The sequence below is a fragment of the Chrysemys picta genome, chromosome 19 (assembly GCF_011386835.1).
Source record: "Chrysemys picta bellii isolate R12L10 chromosome 19, ASM1138683v2, whole genome shotgun sequence".
Lineage (NCBI taxonomy): Eukaryota > Metazoa > Chordata > Testudines > Emydidae > Chrysemys > Chrysemys picta.
In genome coordinates this window covers 9,090,617-9,106,242 of record NC_088809.1, presented here as the reverse complement: position 1 = coordinate 9,106,242, position 15,626 = coordinate 9,090,617, and the positions used below count along the sequence as shown (strand labels likewise).

The 15,626-nt window shown below is 41.8% G+C and overlaps 1 protein-coding gene across 7 annotated transcripts in view; it reads left to right on the top strand.

Moving 5' to 3' along the window:
• Positions 1 to 567: 567 nt before the first annotated feature.
• Positions 568 to 15,626, top strand: part of NF1 (neurofibromin 1) — a 170,926-nt gene continuing 155,867 nt past the window's right edge. For 6 of the 7 annotated variants that reach the window (XM_008178856.4, XM_008178855.4, XM_042857833.2 and 3 more), the window contains exon 1: positions 568 to 833. In XM_008178856.4, the coding sequence (XP_008177078.1) occupies positions 774 to 833 (60 nt within the window). In that variant the 5' untranslated portion in view covers positions 568 to 773. The remainder of the gene's footprint in view (positions 834 to 15,626) is intronic. The other variant, XR_010593768.1, reaches the window with a different exon arrangement.

Below are 15,626 nucleotides of genomic sequence, written 5' to 3'. Positions count from 1 at the left end.
GGGATCAGAGCCCCCCCGCAGGCTCAGTGACAGGGTGGGGGGGGCGGGGATCAGAGCCCTCCCCAGGCTCAGTGACAGGGCGGGGGGAGGGGATCAGAGCCCCCCGCAGGCTCAGTGACAGGGCGGGGGGGGGAGGGGATCAGAGCCCCCGCAGGCTCAGTGACAGGGCGGGGGGGGTAGGGGATCAGAGCCCCCCGCAGGCTCAGTGACAGGGCGGGGGGGGAGGGAATCAGAGCCCCCCCCCCAGGCTCAGTGACAGGGCAGGGGGGGGAGGGAATCAGAGCCCCCCCGCAGGCTCAGTGACAGGGCGGGGGGGTTAGGGGATCAGAGCCCCCCGCAGGCTCAATGACAGGGCTGGGGGACACAATCCTAATTTATTTCTCCCTCAGCCCCATTTAGACGCACTGTCCTTCCTTTTATCCCACGCGTGCTCCCTCTTCCCGGTCCACTGCGCACGCGCAACTTCCCCTTTCTCGCATGCGCGCTGACGGTTGGCTCCCGCTCCCGCAGCGCATGCGTGCGGGCCCTGCTGACCCTGCTCATGCGCTTTCCAAACGCCTCCCCCCCCCCCCTTTCCCGGCCGTACGTTCCGCTGGTGGTGGGGGCGGACTGGGCTCCTGCTTCCGGTGTGGTGTCATGGCGGCCTCGGAGCTCTGATGGCTGCGGGGAGCTGAGAACCCGAGACCTCGCTAGGGACACCGAGACCCTCCCCGCCCCCTTCCTCCCTCCCCTCGGGGAGCCGCCCCCCTTCCCGGCCGGGCAGGCGGCGGGACATGGCGGCCCACAAGCCGGTGGAGTGGGTGCAGGCCGTGGTGAGCCGCTTCGACGAGCAGGTAACGGGAAGGAGGGAGGGGGCTGCCCGGGGGCGGGGGCCTACGTGGGCTGAGGTGTCTCGGGTGGGAGGGCGCGGGGCGCTGCCTCCCGAGGGGAGGGATGGGGCGAGGGCGATGCCCGCTCCGTGGACTGGGGGCGCCGCTCCCTCTGGGGGAAAGGGCCTGCTCGCTCCATGGACTGGGGCCGGGGGATGCTTTCGGGGGAGGTGCTTCCTTCCCCGCTTCTCAGCGCTGTGGAGGGGGGTAGGGGTTGTCGTTTCCTTGCTGCCCCCCCTCTCCCCAGCGTCCGGGCTGGGGTGACCGAGGGTGGGGAGTGGGAGGGAGGCGGTATGGGGTGCCTCTCTTCTGGGGTGGAGGGGATCTGGGTGGCTGCTCCACATTGCACTGGGCATAGACTGTGGTCGGGAGGGGGGCAATATTTAGTGGGGGCTGCTCCTACCTAGCATAGGCTCTGTGGGAGAAGACATGAGGGGCTTCTGCTTTCTTCCCCTTCACAGATTTGGGGGACGGGCAGCAGTGACTTTCCCCTGTGGTTAGATACTGCCACTGTGATGGGCAGAGTGTTTATTGGAGGGTGGGGCCTGGGGACTTCTTGCTTGTCCATCCCACTCTCCAAGTCATCTTATCCCCTTACTGGTGAAATTGCCTCCCACTCATTTCCGGATGGATGATCCCAGCCCCGATGGTGGGGTGGCTCCCTTGGGTTATATGGTCATTTTCATTGTTAGTTTCCTCTAAATACAAAGGTGGTGGTGGTGGGGGCGGCTATCTCAGTTGTCCTTTTCCTTGTCGGTTCCATCCCCAGCCCCTCTGAAAAATCGCTTAAAGTTTTTGCTCGGTGTTAATTTTTATTCATTTAACTTGTCTCATTGTCATTGAGAGCGAGAGGGGATTAAAGCTTCAAAAGTGAGGAGTTTGGGGAGGGATAAAGTGGATGTTTATATGAAACTGCATCTGAATCAACTGGAAACACCAAACAAAGGCAGCTGGGTTGGGGGAGGGTCCTGGGTGTATATTGTTTCAGTGTTAGGCTTCTCTTTCTTTATAAGAGTCAATGCCTTTGGAAAGGATTTTCACTGAAGGTTTTGTGGTTGGAAGGAAGAGCAATCAATTTCTTGGTCTGAGGCTTGTGACTATATATTTCTCTGATCCACATGGAGAGACTGCTCATTGGGACTACATGGCTGCACAGACATTCCCAGTTGGTCTCAACATTAGTTCTCAGACTGCACATTCCTTCCTCTTCCCCAAATGCCTTTCTGACATGTAAGCCAGGACTTGGTTTAGGGTGACTCGTTTTTTTCTATGTTTTCTCCTTTTGCTGTACTTGAATAGATCCTTCATGTGATTTGGGGGGGAGTATAAGATACCCCACTGTGTATACTTATCTATAGTAAACATGAAGCTGATTATGGAGGTTGAATTCTGTTCATCTGCATTGGCTCTAAATATTTCTTAGCAGTATTATCTAGTGTTGATAACCTGCAGAAAAGATTGGGGGCTTGTAAAGATAAGACTTTCGCTTTTACCTTTTCTTTTAAAAACAGATATGAATATAGTGTCTTTGAGAGAAAATCTTTGAGTTTCTCTATTTAATTTTTTTGAACAGTCACAATGATGAGGAGTTTTAATAACTATAATGTAGCATGCTTTGGGGCCTGTTATTTTGCACAGTAAACTAACTCCTTTTTGGCTTACCTTGAAGCATAGAGCATTTATTTTCAGTAAGTTTAAAAGGAATGGTACTTCTTTCTAATTATGCTCCCAGTAATACAAGAAAACATTTCTTTGTGTACTGGTGTTAAAAGCCCTTAGGCTTTATCGTTTGTTTTGTTATGTATATTGTAGAATTGGGCTTGCCAACATCTGTTGGGAGTTAAGGACTTGATCTTTTTAAACAAGTATTTTCTTATACACTTCATGGAATAATTAAGTGTAGGTATACAGGAGGAATGCCTTCCTACTTCCACAGAAACAAAGCCCTTCAATTGTGAGTTAGCTGGAACGCTGGAGTTACTGTTACGTTGAAAAAGTACTAAAGAGAATGTTGATTGCAATTGTCTTCCAGTTTGCATGATAGGTATGTCTTACAGGACTATTGAAATCAATTCAGTGTATAATTCCCATCTGTTTTAAGAAACTTATAGTTGTTGTTTTTTTACAAATTTTGATAAGACACTTATGGATAAAGCAAAGAGGCCTGGATGATGTACTAATATTCTGAAACGTTTTGAAATATTATACTGAACTATTTCCCCTTTCCAACTTACTTTATTTCATGTTGAGGTTTTCAAGTTTTGAGATTTCTTCTCATTTGCTTTGCCAATTCTGAGAGTGATCTTCATATTGGAAAGGTGACTTTGGAATGCAATTCAGAGCAAATGTTAGGGTATTCTTACGCCCTTAACTTTCTTTTCAGGTATTACCTATGAATTGTGGATAGCTAATTAGCCAGTTCCTGAACTAAAACAGCTATGTGAATGACCAGGTAATAATGGTACAACAATGAACGCTGATCCCCTGGTTGCATCTTTGACTGCCCAGCAGCTGCTAATTTGAGAAGCCCATTTGAATAACTCTTCATTGAAGTACAGTGCTTGCAGTCCAATGCATACAATCCTCACTTCCTTTTTTACAGTGCTAGTAATGCATTTTCAGGTTTCTTTACTTGTGTGTGCAGGATGTTTTGATATCATCATTGAAGGAGGTGAACTAACACTGAATATTATACCAGGAGCATGTTTCTGTCACTGAGTAAAAAGGAAAACTCTTGTTTGCTGTTGTTTTCAGGTTTTGTTTTAAAAATTTACAAAATAGGATTTCAGTGAAAGATAGATGTAGTTACCTAGACAGTGTTTCCATGCATTTATAAAAACTCTTGTAATTATTATTTCAAAGTGACCAAAACAGTATTTTATTGAACAATAAGGACTAATCTATATTAAACAAACAAATATCAATCAGAGCAAACTTGTCCACTCTTGTTTATTTTCATAAATGTTTTGCTAACCAGAACACCTGTTGTGGGTATGATTCTGTATGATTAAAATGACTGGCAAGTGTGGGTTTGCCTTGTAGGTCAGTCAACATCTGGCTGCTGAATACATTTTTCAGAGCTATGTGCCGCGCTCTCCCACCCCTGATCACCTTTGATTTTCAGATACTGTAATGTGGTCTACTTCAAGATCCCCTTCAAGACCACCTGGAGCCTTCAGCTGGCGCAGAAAACAACTTCCCACCACATGAGTGGGGCCAGGACATAGCAGAGTACATAGTGCAGAGATTTCAGGAGTATGCTGACTTCCTATTTGTTAGAAATTTTTATTGCCCGAGTGGTCTAGGACTCAAATATGAGATGACTCTCTCAATTCTCCATTGCAATAATTGAGATCGGCTGGGATGCTCTGGTAAAACTATAGCATCTCTGCCTTCGTAATTTTCTCTTCTTGGTGGTCTGCCATAGCCCAAGTTGGGCAAGCTTCAGGCCCCGATGTAAGGCGCATTCATTTTGCTTAGTATTGGATTGTTTTGTTTTGCATCTTATTAATTTGGGTATTTTTCTGGTTTTCGTTGTTTGGTATATTTTTAACATTTGATCTTCTAAGGCGTGCTGGTGACTGGCAAGCAGTTTTAGGGTAGAGTATGTCATTTGTATCTTTCACGTTTTTGTAACTTTAAGCACCTCTAATCACTACAGGTGCAATAACCATTAATAAACAAGCAAAAATATTTCAAAACATAATAAGGCCTCCCTAAAATAAATGAATCTTAGGACTTTCTATAGAAAAGTCAGTCTACGTTTGAATTTTAATTTTTTTAAACTATTTTCAAAGCATTTTTTAGAGCATATCACATTTTAGGTAGATAGAGGGAAAACCTATTAGATCATGAAATAGTCTCCCCAAACAGAGTAATGACAGCCCCATTACTTGAGGCATTTAAAACTAGACTGTATTAAGCCCTACCAAATATAAGTACGGGCACAATCCTGTATTGGCAGTAGGATGGGTTAGAAGAATTAAGCAACTTCTTTCTCTCTGTAATATACATTAAGGAAACAGACCCTTTATTAAATGGATTATAGTTAAATGGACACTGTCAACAATAGTAGCACATTTATAATGAGCTTTTATGAAACTCAGAACTAACAGAATTAAAAGAGTTGTTTTAAAACAAATAAATATCATCTTGCTGTTTTTGAAATCCGTCACAGCAGTAAGAATCTGAAAGTGAACCTGATTTCATGGATTAATTTTTAATTATTTTTTTTGCATCTCAGCAAAGCAGCCACAAATAGTAACAAATGACACGTGAAAACATTCTAAGAAAACTCAGCTCCTCAGGCACAATGGAACTTTCTACCATAAAGGTAAAGCTTGTCTGTGTAGAACGCAGAACTTTCTTGGGGGTTGTTCTCAGACTGGAACGAACTCGTCTAGGAGCTAAGGACCGTCACAAACCCCCACTTTTTATGCCAACCGCAAGGCGCACTTCTTCAACCTGTATTCTCTAACATAAACCCTGAGCAGCATGGACATTTTAAAAACAAGCCCCAATCCAAACCTCTTCACTTCACACACAAGTCTCCCTCTGGGGAGAGGATGGGAGACAACTCCACACATGATAGACATGTGTTAGTCGTGTCACCGAATGTGCTGCTGGACAGTCCTCAGATGCTACAGTGATCACGGCAGTGTAAGAACCTACGTTGAATAGAATAATTATGTGTTAGTAAGATAGCTAAAGATAACATTTGTTTACAGCATATGACTTTAAGTTGTCCCTTTTGTTAAAATATCATTACTAATAAATAGAACAAAGTAGTATTTTCTGAAGTCCATTGTTTTTTGCCACGTACTACCTTGCAAGATTATTTTACTGAACCGTGAGCTCTCAGGACCTGATCCTCTGCCCATTTATAGTTGGTGGAAAGACGCCCATTGACATTATGGGCTTTGGATCAGGCCCAGACAACACTGATACTGACTGAAAGAGAGCGCTTTTTATCTCTTCCCCTCTGTGTCCTAAAACGCCCATGTGTTGCCATAAAATCTGTTCTTATAGATCTTTCTGTAGAAGGGGAATAAGCAGATGTTTTCATATGTATGTATGCATGCTATCAAGGATTGTCATTACTGCATTTCCACTAGAAATTTTCTTTCCAGATGTCAGTACCTTTATTTGAAGGGGGAGGAGAGAGACGGCAGCCAGTTTTTACTTGAAGAGGGGCTAGGAGTTGAATCTTGAATGCACTTGAATTTGTTTATTTTCAAAAAGTTTTCTGCTGAAAAATTTGTTTTCCGAAGATCCTACTTATAATATCCATTCTATTTGAGTATTGTGTCATGGGCCTAGCAATACTGAAATTTGTGGGGTTTTTTATTTATTATTTTTTTTAAATGAAAATAGTTAGTGTTTGTGAATGTGCAGGTTTATAGTTCAGAGCTTTTGCCAGGCTGCATTTAGTATGTCCACTTTTTAATCTTTGAAATTCAGTGAAGTGTATGCTGGCTTTCACGCAGAAGTTGAAATGGTCACTTTTTCCATTTAAAGTATTAATGGACTTTATGCATGTCTCAGGAACACTGAAAGTAAAGGTGTTAAAGGTAAACTTTTGCTAAACTGAAATAATTAAACCTTGTCTTTATTCCAAATATCAGTTAATAAAGGAACTTTCACGGTTCTTTGTTTACCTGTCTAAAACTGGTAGAATGTCTTGATCACTCATTTCCAAGATATTCCAATCAATGCTCTCAATTTCTAATTAGATACAGTTGCAATCAATGTCCATATATGTTTTAGGGAAATGATTTTATATTTTTGTGTATTTAAACAAGAGTATGTGGAACAAATGCAGATGTTTCTTTGGCACGCTTACAAAAGATATTTATTTTCTTAATAACTTGACATCTGCATAGCAGAGGAGAGTCCCTTAGCTACAGTGTCTGAGGATATAGGCACTTCTTCCTCTAATGGGATACCACTCCCCAAAATATTACGGTTTTGTATGCTGTCGGTGACCACACTGCTCTGCACAATGCAACAGCTATGTAAGTTCTTTAATAGAATCTGCTTTTAAGTCTTAAAGCCATCTTTCAGGATCTAACTGTAGAGATCCTGTTAAGTACCGGTATGTTTTTAAATGCCTTTTTATATCCGTTTACTTTCTCTTCTGTAAATTGCCAATAAATACTTTGATTGGTTTTTCACTATTAAATCTGAGAAGTTACTGCCTGGCACTTTTGAAAGGAATGAAGTGCTTTCCTTGCTAGAGGAGACCAGTAAAAAAGAAGTGAGTGCATGCGGACAGGGTCAAAGGCACAGGGAAGGTTGTGATCATCCTCTAGTCTAGAGCAGCATGGCAGACGGTGTGATATATACCATTGTAGATACAAAATGGGCCAAACGATCTGAGGCTACAGGGCGCCCTTGCGGAACAGCTGTTAATTTATAGCACGTTAATGCTTAAAGCCTTCAGTAAACTACCATGTGACATTCTGTGAGGATGTGGAAAAAGGTATTGAAATGGTGTTCTAGGAGTATTTTCTAAGATACCAGTAGCAGGCAGTTTATGCTGCTAAGCATCTGTGAATCTGACAAATTTTATTCTTTAAATAGCATATTTCTGTGAAGGGGTTTTGAACTTTTATTTTCTATGAAGCCAAAGTTGGAAGAACCTCATATCACTTTCCTTTTGCAGTTTGCAAGGGGAATTTTCATCTTCTGCATAATTGAAGTAACAAAATATATTGAAAACTTAGTTTAAAAGTGGTGAATAAGTGGGTTGACTTTGTTTGCATGCTTCTGTTTTCTTGAGTCTTGGTTTCCAACTCTAGCGCTTTTCAAGTTTTATATATTTTGTTGTCTGTCTTTTGGAAGCGTAAAATAAAAAGCTAAAAGTCTAGTGACCCAGTGTAGACTGTACTTTCCCCCACCAATAGCAAATTTCTATTGTTATCGCTTAAGAATTGTAAGATTCTTGGACAGATTTGATAATGATAAAATAATCCTAGCAAAGTCAGCAGAAATCATAAATAGGTAGAAAGCATTTTAGAAGTTAGGTATGGAAATTCATTTGTATACGGTCTACATTAGATTGACTTATTTTGTCTACATGGTCAGAGTATAAGTTTTGATTATCGGAGAGCTTGCGTTAACAAGTAAGTCTATATAAAGATCCTTCAGCTTCTACCAATGAAGCTTTCAAGAGACTTGTGTATTTACTATATGTAGTTCTGGTTGACGTACAGCTGGGGTCCCCAATACGGTGCCCGCGTGCGCCATGGCGCCTAAGTGCGCCTGCCGGCGGACAAGCATCCGCCAAAATGATGCTGAATTTTGGTGGCATTTTGGCTGCGACGTCTCTGGATGACGCCACTTGTCGGCGGCATTTCGGTGGATGCTCGTCCATTGCCACGGCCCTTCATCTGGGGACCACTGACGTAAAGGATGAGTTGTGCTTTCTATGTTCTACATTGATATGTTAGAATAAAACATACTGGTTGAAAGTAGGATGTAAAATATTAAAGTTAACTGATTAACCGATAAATTAGTCTTAATGTTAATATATTGCTGTTAATGTTTAAAACAGATTGGTAAAATAATTTTGTGACATTTTACATCCCTACTTGTGTCATTTCCTCAACCCGGCTGCGCTCCCTACCTCCCCATCTGAGCACACCATGTGCATTAACAAATCTGCCTCTTCCCTATCCTCATCCCACTCAGCAGCAGCGTCCAGGACAAGCCGAGCTGACTTCGCACGGCGATGGCTCGGCAGTCCAGAACAGCGTGGACCGGGAGTGGTCGGAACGCGTAGTACTCTTGGGCTATCAGCGCTGGCTTCCAGGGTTGGGTGCCTCGCTCCCTGCCAGGAGCCAGCACAGGGACCCTGGCTGGGCACATTCCCTCCCCCACAGACATGAGTCCCTTGCTCAGGGAGCAGCTGCTGCCTCCTGCTGCCCCACCACTCCTGCAAGACTCCTCGTCCCCCCCGGGAGACTCCACTGGGCTCCTGGTTCCAGCACTATTCAATATTTCATTAAGGACTTGAATAATGGACTGGAGAGTGTGCCTATATAATTTGCAGATGACATGAAGCTGGGAGGGGTTGCAAACACTTCGGGAGACAGAATATTAATTCGTCAGGGTCCTTTTGAATTTGAGAACTGATCTGATGTCAACAGGATGACGTTCCATAGAGAGAAATGCAAAGAAATACACTTAGGAAGGACAAATCAAATGGTCAACTACAAAATGGGGAATAACTGACTCAGACGTATTAATACTGCAGAAAAGGGTCTGGGGGTTATAGTGGATCACAAACTGAATATGAGTAAACAATGTGTTGGAGTTGCAAAAAAACCCTAATATTCTGGGGTGTATTAACACAAGTGTCATATGTAAGACATGGGATATAATTGTCCCGCTCTATTCGGCACTGGTGAGGCCTTAGCTGGAGTACTGGGCACCACTTTAGGAAAGATGTAGGCAAATAGGAGAGAGTACAGAAGAGCAATAAAAGTGATAAAAAGTTTGGAAAACCTGACCTAAGAAGAAAGGTTTAAAAAAAACAAAACTGGGCATGTATACTCTTGAAAAAAGAAGGCTGACGGGGGGACCTGATAAGTCTTCAAATATGCGAAGGGCTGTTGTAAAGAAGATGGTGATCAATTGTTACCCATATCCACTGAAGGTAGGATAGGAAGTAATAGGCTTAATCTTCAGCAAGGGAGATTTAGGTTAGATATTAGGAAAAACTTTCTAACTATAAGGATAATTAAGCACTCGTACAGGCTTCCAAGGGAATTTGTGGAATCCGCATCATTGGAGGTGTGTAAGAACAGGTTGGACAAACACCTGTCAGGGATGGTCTAGGTTTACTTGGTCCTGCGTTCAGCACAGCGAGCTGGACTTGATAGCCTCTTGAGGTCCCTTCTAGTCTTGCATTTCTTTTATTCTAACATGGTTGTCAACACAACCTGGCATTTTATTGTTGAGACTTCCTTACAAAACTACTTTATGGCTTTTCCTGTTGGTTGCCTCCTGCAGTGAGGTCCTGTGAGGTCCTATAAGGTTAAGAACTTGGAAGTCTAAATAGAAGGAAAACTACAGGTATGACCCAGCTAGTGTCATCTTCCTATTTTTTTTCTGTTATAACCCTCATCGCCACAGAACAGGACAAAATACTTAACTACCAGCAATGTTGTTCCTTTTATAGTGAGCAGTTCAATATTCTAGTCCTCTCGGTGCTTGTCTGTACTCAATTTTTGTACTGATTTAGCCATCAGTTTAGAAACAGATCTGATTAAATCAGCGCAAGCCCATACGGTTGTACTGCTATAAAGGTGATTATTTTGGTATTTATTTTATTTACCAATATAGTTACATTGGTACAATAACTTATAGCGCATAGGAATTGTTTCTTCCAGAGTGCTAATGCCCTCTTCTTCAGATCAGTGAGGGTCACTGCTGCATTTGCTTAGATCAGTCTTCCTTTAGATTCGTGACCCTCCTAACCTTTGCCATTGTTACGTTTGGGCTTAAATATGTCTTCTTTGTAGCTTGGATTGGGTAGGTAGTAATGTGCACATTGTTTCAGGATTCAGTCTGATGAGGTATGCTTCATGTTACATTTTTCCCTTTTTCCTTGTTTTCCTTATAATAATGAATATAAAAGCATTGTAGGAAGCCTCTTCCTTTAGCCCTCAAACTATTTTTTTTGTATAATAAGAAAAATATTTAACTATAAGCGTTTTGGTTTCACTTATTCCTGTAATGACAGTACATGGTTTGCAATGTAGTAGCTATGTTGGTTCCAGGATGCAAGTCCCAAGATAGGTGGGGGTAATATCTTTTAGTGGACCAACTTCTGTTGGGGGAAGCGACAAGCTTTCGAGCTACACAGATCCCTTATTCAGGTCTGGAGAAGGCAACCAAATTGTCTGAGCTAAATGCAAGGTGGGACATGCTGTAGGAGACCATTTAAAATGAAGAGGGCAATTGTTTATATTGTTATAATGAGCCATAAAATCAGTGTGTCTGTTAAGTCCATGGTGTTTAGTGTCCAGCAGAGTTATGAATTTCAGTTCCCAAGCTTGCCTTTTATACAGGTTTCCTCTGAGGATGAGGACTGAGAGGTCAGATATGGAATGATCGCTTTGTCAAAAGTACTTACCCGGGGTGATAGGCTGTTTCTGGTCTTTTATCATTTTCCTGTGTGAGTTTACTTGAGAGCACAGTGATTGTCAGATTTCACTTGTTCCGGCATTTGAAGCACTGGATGAGAGACACCACCTGTTGTGATAGGCATGTGTGGGACCCATGGATCTTGACAGGTGTGTTGCAGGGGTATTGATCATCAGGAATCCTAGTTTTCCATGATTAAAAAAAACAAAAGTATCTGATTAAAAAACACACACACAAATCTGTGTTTTTCAGTGATTAAAATGAAATGCTGAACTTTAGTTTCCCTAGCCACAATAGTGAGCCTGGAGCTTCACTGCCCGGGGTTCAGGCTTTCAGCTCTGGTTCGGTTAATATGGTGAGCCAGATAATGGAGACTCGGATAAACGGGGTTCTACTGTATATGTGTTAATTTTTTCACAAAATGTAAAAACTAAAGATTCTAAAAACTAAAAAAAAATCAACATTTTTCCATGGCCAGCTGATTTCTAGGATCCCTGCTGATCATTGTAGCTGTGGAGATATATCTACAGATGTTGCATCTGTTCTGGCAGGATCTGGTGCTGTGCTGAGTTTGGTGTATCCTGGTCTGTGGGGCTTGTTTCTGATGATGAGCTTGTTGAGGGTGGGGAGTTGTTTAAAGGCCAGAAGAGGGGGTTCAGGAAAGATTAGTCCCAACCAATTTTTCCCCTTAATATTTCTTAGCTCACTTAGTTCCTTAATGTTTTAAGAATGATCTACACTGAGAAGAGGGCTATTAAATAAATGACACTTGGGCCAGGTCTACACTATAAACTTGCATTGGTGTAACTAAAGTGTAATTGGTGTAACTTACGTTTTATAGCGCTCTAACTTGCTGGCTTAGGGGGGTGAAAAATCAAATTCACCCCCCTGAGTGCAGCAAGTCTGAGCACTTTAAAGCACTGGTGTAAACAGGCTCCAAGCGCTGGGAGCTGCACTCCCAGAGCTTGGAGCTAATCCCCTCGTGGAGGTGGATTACCAGGAGCTCTCTCGCCCGCGACCACACTTGCACTTCAAAGTGCTGCCGCGGGAGCATTCCCGCGACAGCACTTTGAGGTTTCCAGTGTAGCCATGCCCCTTGTCATTCAGGAGTGTGAAAAATCAACATCCCTGAGGGACAGTTATACTGACCTAATTCCTAGTCAACTATGTCAACAGGAGGGCTTCTATCAACATAGCTACTGCCTCTCATGGAGGTGGATTTAACTATATTCATGGCATAGTAGCATCTTCACTGAAGCGCGAGCAGCTGTGCCACTGCAGCGTTTTAAGTGTAGACCCAGCTTTGATCATTATTGATTTAATTGGCTTGACATTCCTGTGCTCAATGTTTTGTGAAGTAGTGTTAGTTTATCAACATCTTTTGGCTTTGTATTCAACTCCAAAAAGTTTAGCAATGAAAGAAACAACTTCTATTAAGCTTTTAGACCGTGATCAAAATTCCTATTTTTAAGCCATCTCACAAGTTCAAGTCAGTATGACATTAAAATAATATAGCGCAAAGTGCTGACATTCTCCCCCATGAAACTCGCAAAACTAATGGCGATGAATTTTTCGAGTAGGCCAAAACCATACAACTTTAAAATGTAGCATCAAACAAAACATTGATCTGAAAAATTAAATGACATTGCCACCTCCAACTTGGGGGGGACGGGGACGGGAGGGGGATTAAATACATTTCTAATGTTCAATATTTTCTCAGTCTTGTAAATGTATCTTTAAAATAGCATAGTTTATTGCTATTTTAGCAGGTAAAACGAAGTGTGTTCTATGTACATTTTCCTTTGTGCCCCCACTTATCCCTGCTGGCATTCGGGCACTGAACAGGTACAATGACATCTACTCTGTAGTCAGGCTACGGTGCAGCTGTTAAACAGTTATTCCATATAGAATTGTATTGCAGACTTTCATGTCAAGATACTTAGGAAGGATAGTCATAATTTTCATGACATTAAACCCAGAGAAGTTTTAAGACATTCGTTAATGACTAGATCAGTTGGTCCAGAGTTTAGATAGCCAGACCAAATGCAACTTTTTATCTCACTGTTGTTGTATTAAAAGGAAGTTTATACATTTTAATATGATAAAATGAAGGGTTAAGAATACTACAACTTTATTCAGTGATGACCAAAAACCTTTAAGCACTTAATAATTTTTTAGCCATGTTAACTGCCTGGCATTTTTCCTTTAGTTCTTAAATTCTGTGGCATTTTGAGAGACTGGGTTTCCAGTTCACATCCTTTTTCAAGCCATATTCATCTCTTTGAACACCTGTGTTTTTCAGAATCTCAGACTGTTCTAGTGGAATCCAGTTAAAAACCAGAAGAAAGTAACATTTTAAATATTTGATATTTTATAATTGAAATTGAGAAACTTAAGGTCTGCTCTAAATCCTAAAGTGTGTGTATATAATTCAGAAACATAGATGCGTTGATTGCATTCTTGTTTTCCTAATCTGTTGTCTTTTTTTAAATATAAAGCTTCCATAAAGTGAATTTCAACAAAGCACTTCTTCCTACATTTTAATTTGGTCTGATACTTTTTAACTGACTCTAGTAAACTGCACACAAGGGACATGATTGGTCTGTGACCTTTGAAGAATTTACTGAGTACAGCTTGAAACAAAGTGTCTAGTGTTCAGAATAGGATTAATATCTGTGGAGTTACTGAGTTTTCTCTTATCTGTGCTGGAATAGTTACATCTCAAATCTGACTTTTACTATTTGATCTAGAGGATCTTCTTTGGAAGTCACTTTTCTGAATAAGGTTGGAAGAAATTTTAACTTTCACTGTTGTAGAATTCGTAACATTTAATTTTTGTTAAATCTGCGATCACAAAACTTTACTATAAATCTATATATCTGATTTACGGAAAAGATGGGAGGAAACAGATTTATCTTGCCAACTAAGCACCTGACTTGAGTCAGTCAGAAACGTTTAGACATACCAAAAGTTTAAATATCAATGACTTGTATACAACTAAAATGTCCTCTAAGTTATTAGGCAAGGTGGGTGAGATAATATCTCTTAAGGTTTGTCCACACTGCAATTAAAAACCCACGGCTGGTCTGTGCCAGCTGACACAGGCTCAGGCAAAGGGGCTGTTGAATTGTGGTGTAGATATCCGGGCTTAGGCTGGAGCCTGGGCTCTGAGACCCTTCCGCCTTGCAGGGTCCTAGAGCCCGTGCTCCGGCCCAAGCCTAGACATCTACACCGCAATTAAATAGCCCAAGCCCTGCGAGCCTGAGTCAGCTGGCATGGGCCAGGTGTGGGTTTTTAATGCAGTGTAGTCATATCCTTATTGGACAACTTCTGTTGGTGATTAGCAGGGAGATGTTCAGCAGCAAGCTCTTTGGGGCAGGGACCAAGTCTCCATATACGTTTGTGCCTAGCACTGACTGGAGCCTGAGTGCTGCTGCAGTGTAAATATGAATATTTTCTTAAATAGTGAAGCAAGGACAATGTAAAGGTAAGATGTATAACTGGCAACACTGCAACTGATTGCCTCTTCCTTAGGGAATTGTAGTACCTTAAGACTATCAACATTTCTCTGAGTTCTTTAAGCACCTTCTGACTTGAAGTGATCTTGTAGTATTTAGTTTTAGTGAAGAGAGGTGGCCTGACATTTCCCTAAATGAACAGCTAAAGAATGGCCTTTCCAATCCAAAAGTTACAGAATTTGATTGCAATGGCATTATTTTAGCGACACTGCTGAAACTTTTGGTCTTATTTAAGATCTAGTAAAAGGTGGTAGTATAGATGAGCGTGGAATGTGCTTGCAGCAAATACTTGACGTGGTACTTTTCTTTTTCTCTGTCTGACAGTCAAGATTTCCTAATGGAACAGCTTTAAACCAGTAGCTATTGTAGTGTTCCTAGTGCTGTACAGTTAGTTATATGCTGTTATATTTCTATCATAAAGTGATACCTGCTATATAGGGTAATTTTTCACAATGTAATCTCCTGCAACATAGTGTATAAAATGGATGGTTTTAAAAAAAGCTTTCTTTGAAAGATGGAGGGTGCAAAGGTAGGGATTGGTTTTGCAGTCTCTGTTTGAAGCCACTAGAGCATGTCTAGATGAAAAAAGTGATAGCATTTTAAAATAAAGTTAAACATAACTTTAAATGGGACTTTGCACCTAGTTAGACGAGGCAAATTGTGTTAAAATATTAGCTGGTCATTGTCACCCCTTGGCTCATCAGAATGGGGGGAGGGATAGCTCAGTGGTTTGAGCATTGGCCTGCTAAACGCAGGTTGAGAGTTCAATCCTTGAGGGACCCACTTAGGGATCTGGGGCAAAATCAGTATTTGGTCCTGCTAGTGAAGGCAGGGGGCTGGACTCAATGACCTTTATATATATATATATATCTCCATATATTTATTTTTTTAATGCTGTAGTGTGTTTTAAATCTATCCCTGTCTGAGACCGGAAAACTCACTAAGTTACACTGAGGTTTATACTCAAAATAGGTTTTTTCTAAAATACACCTCTACCCCGATATAATGCTGTCTTCGGGAGCCAAAAAATCTTACTGTGTTATAGGTGAAACCGCGTTATATCGAACTTGCTTTGATCCGCCGGAGT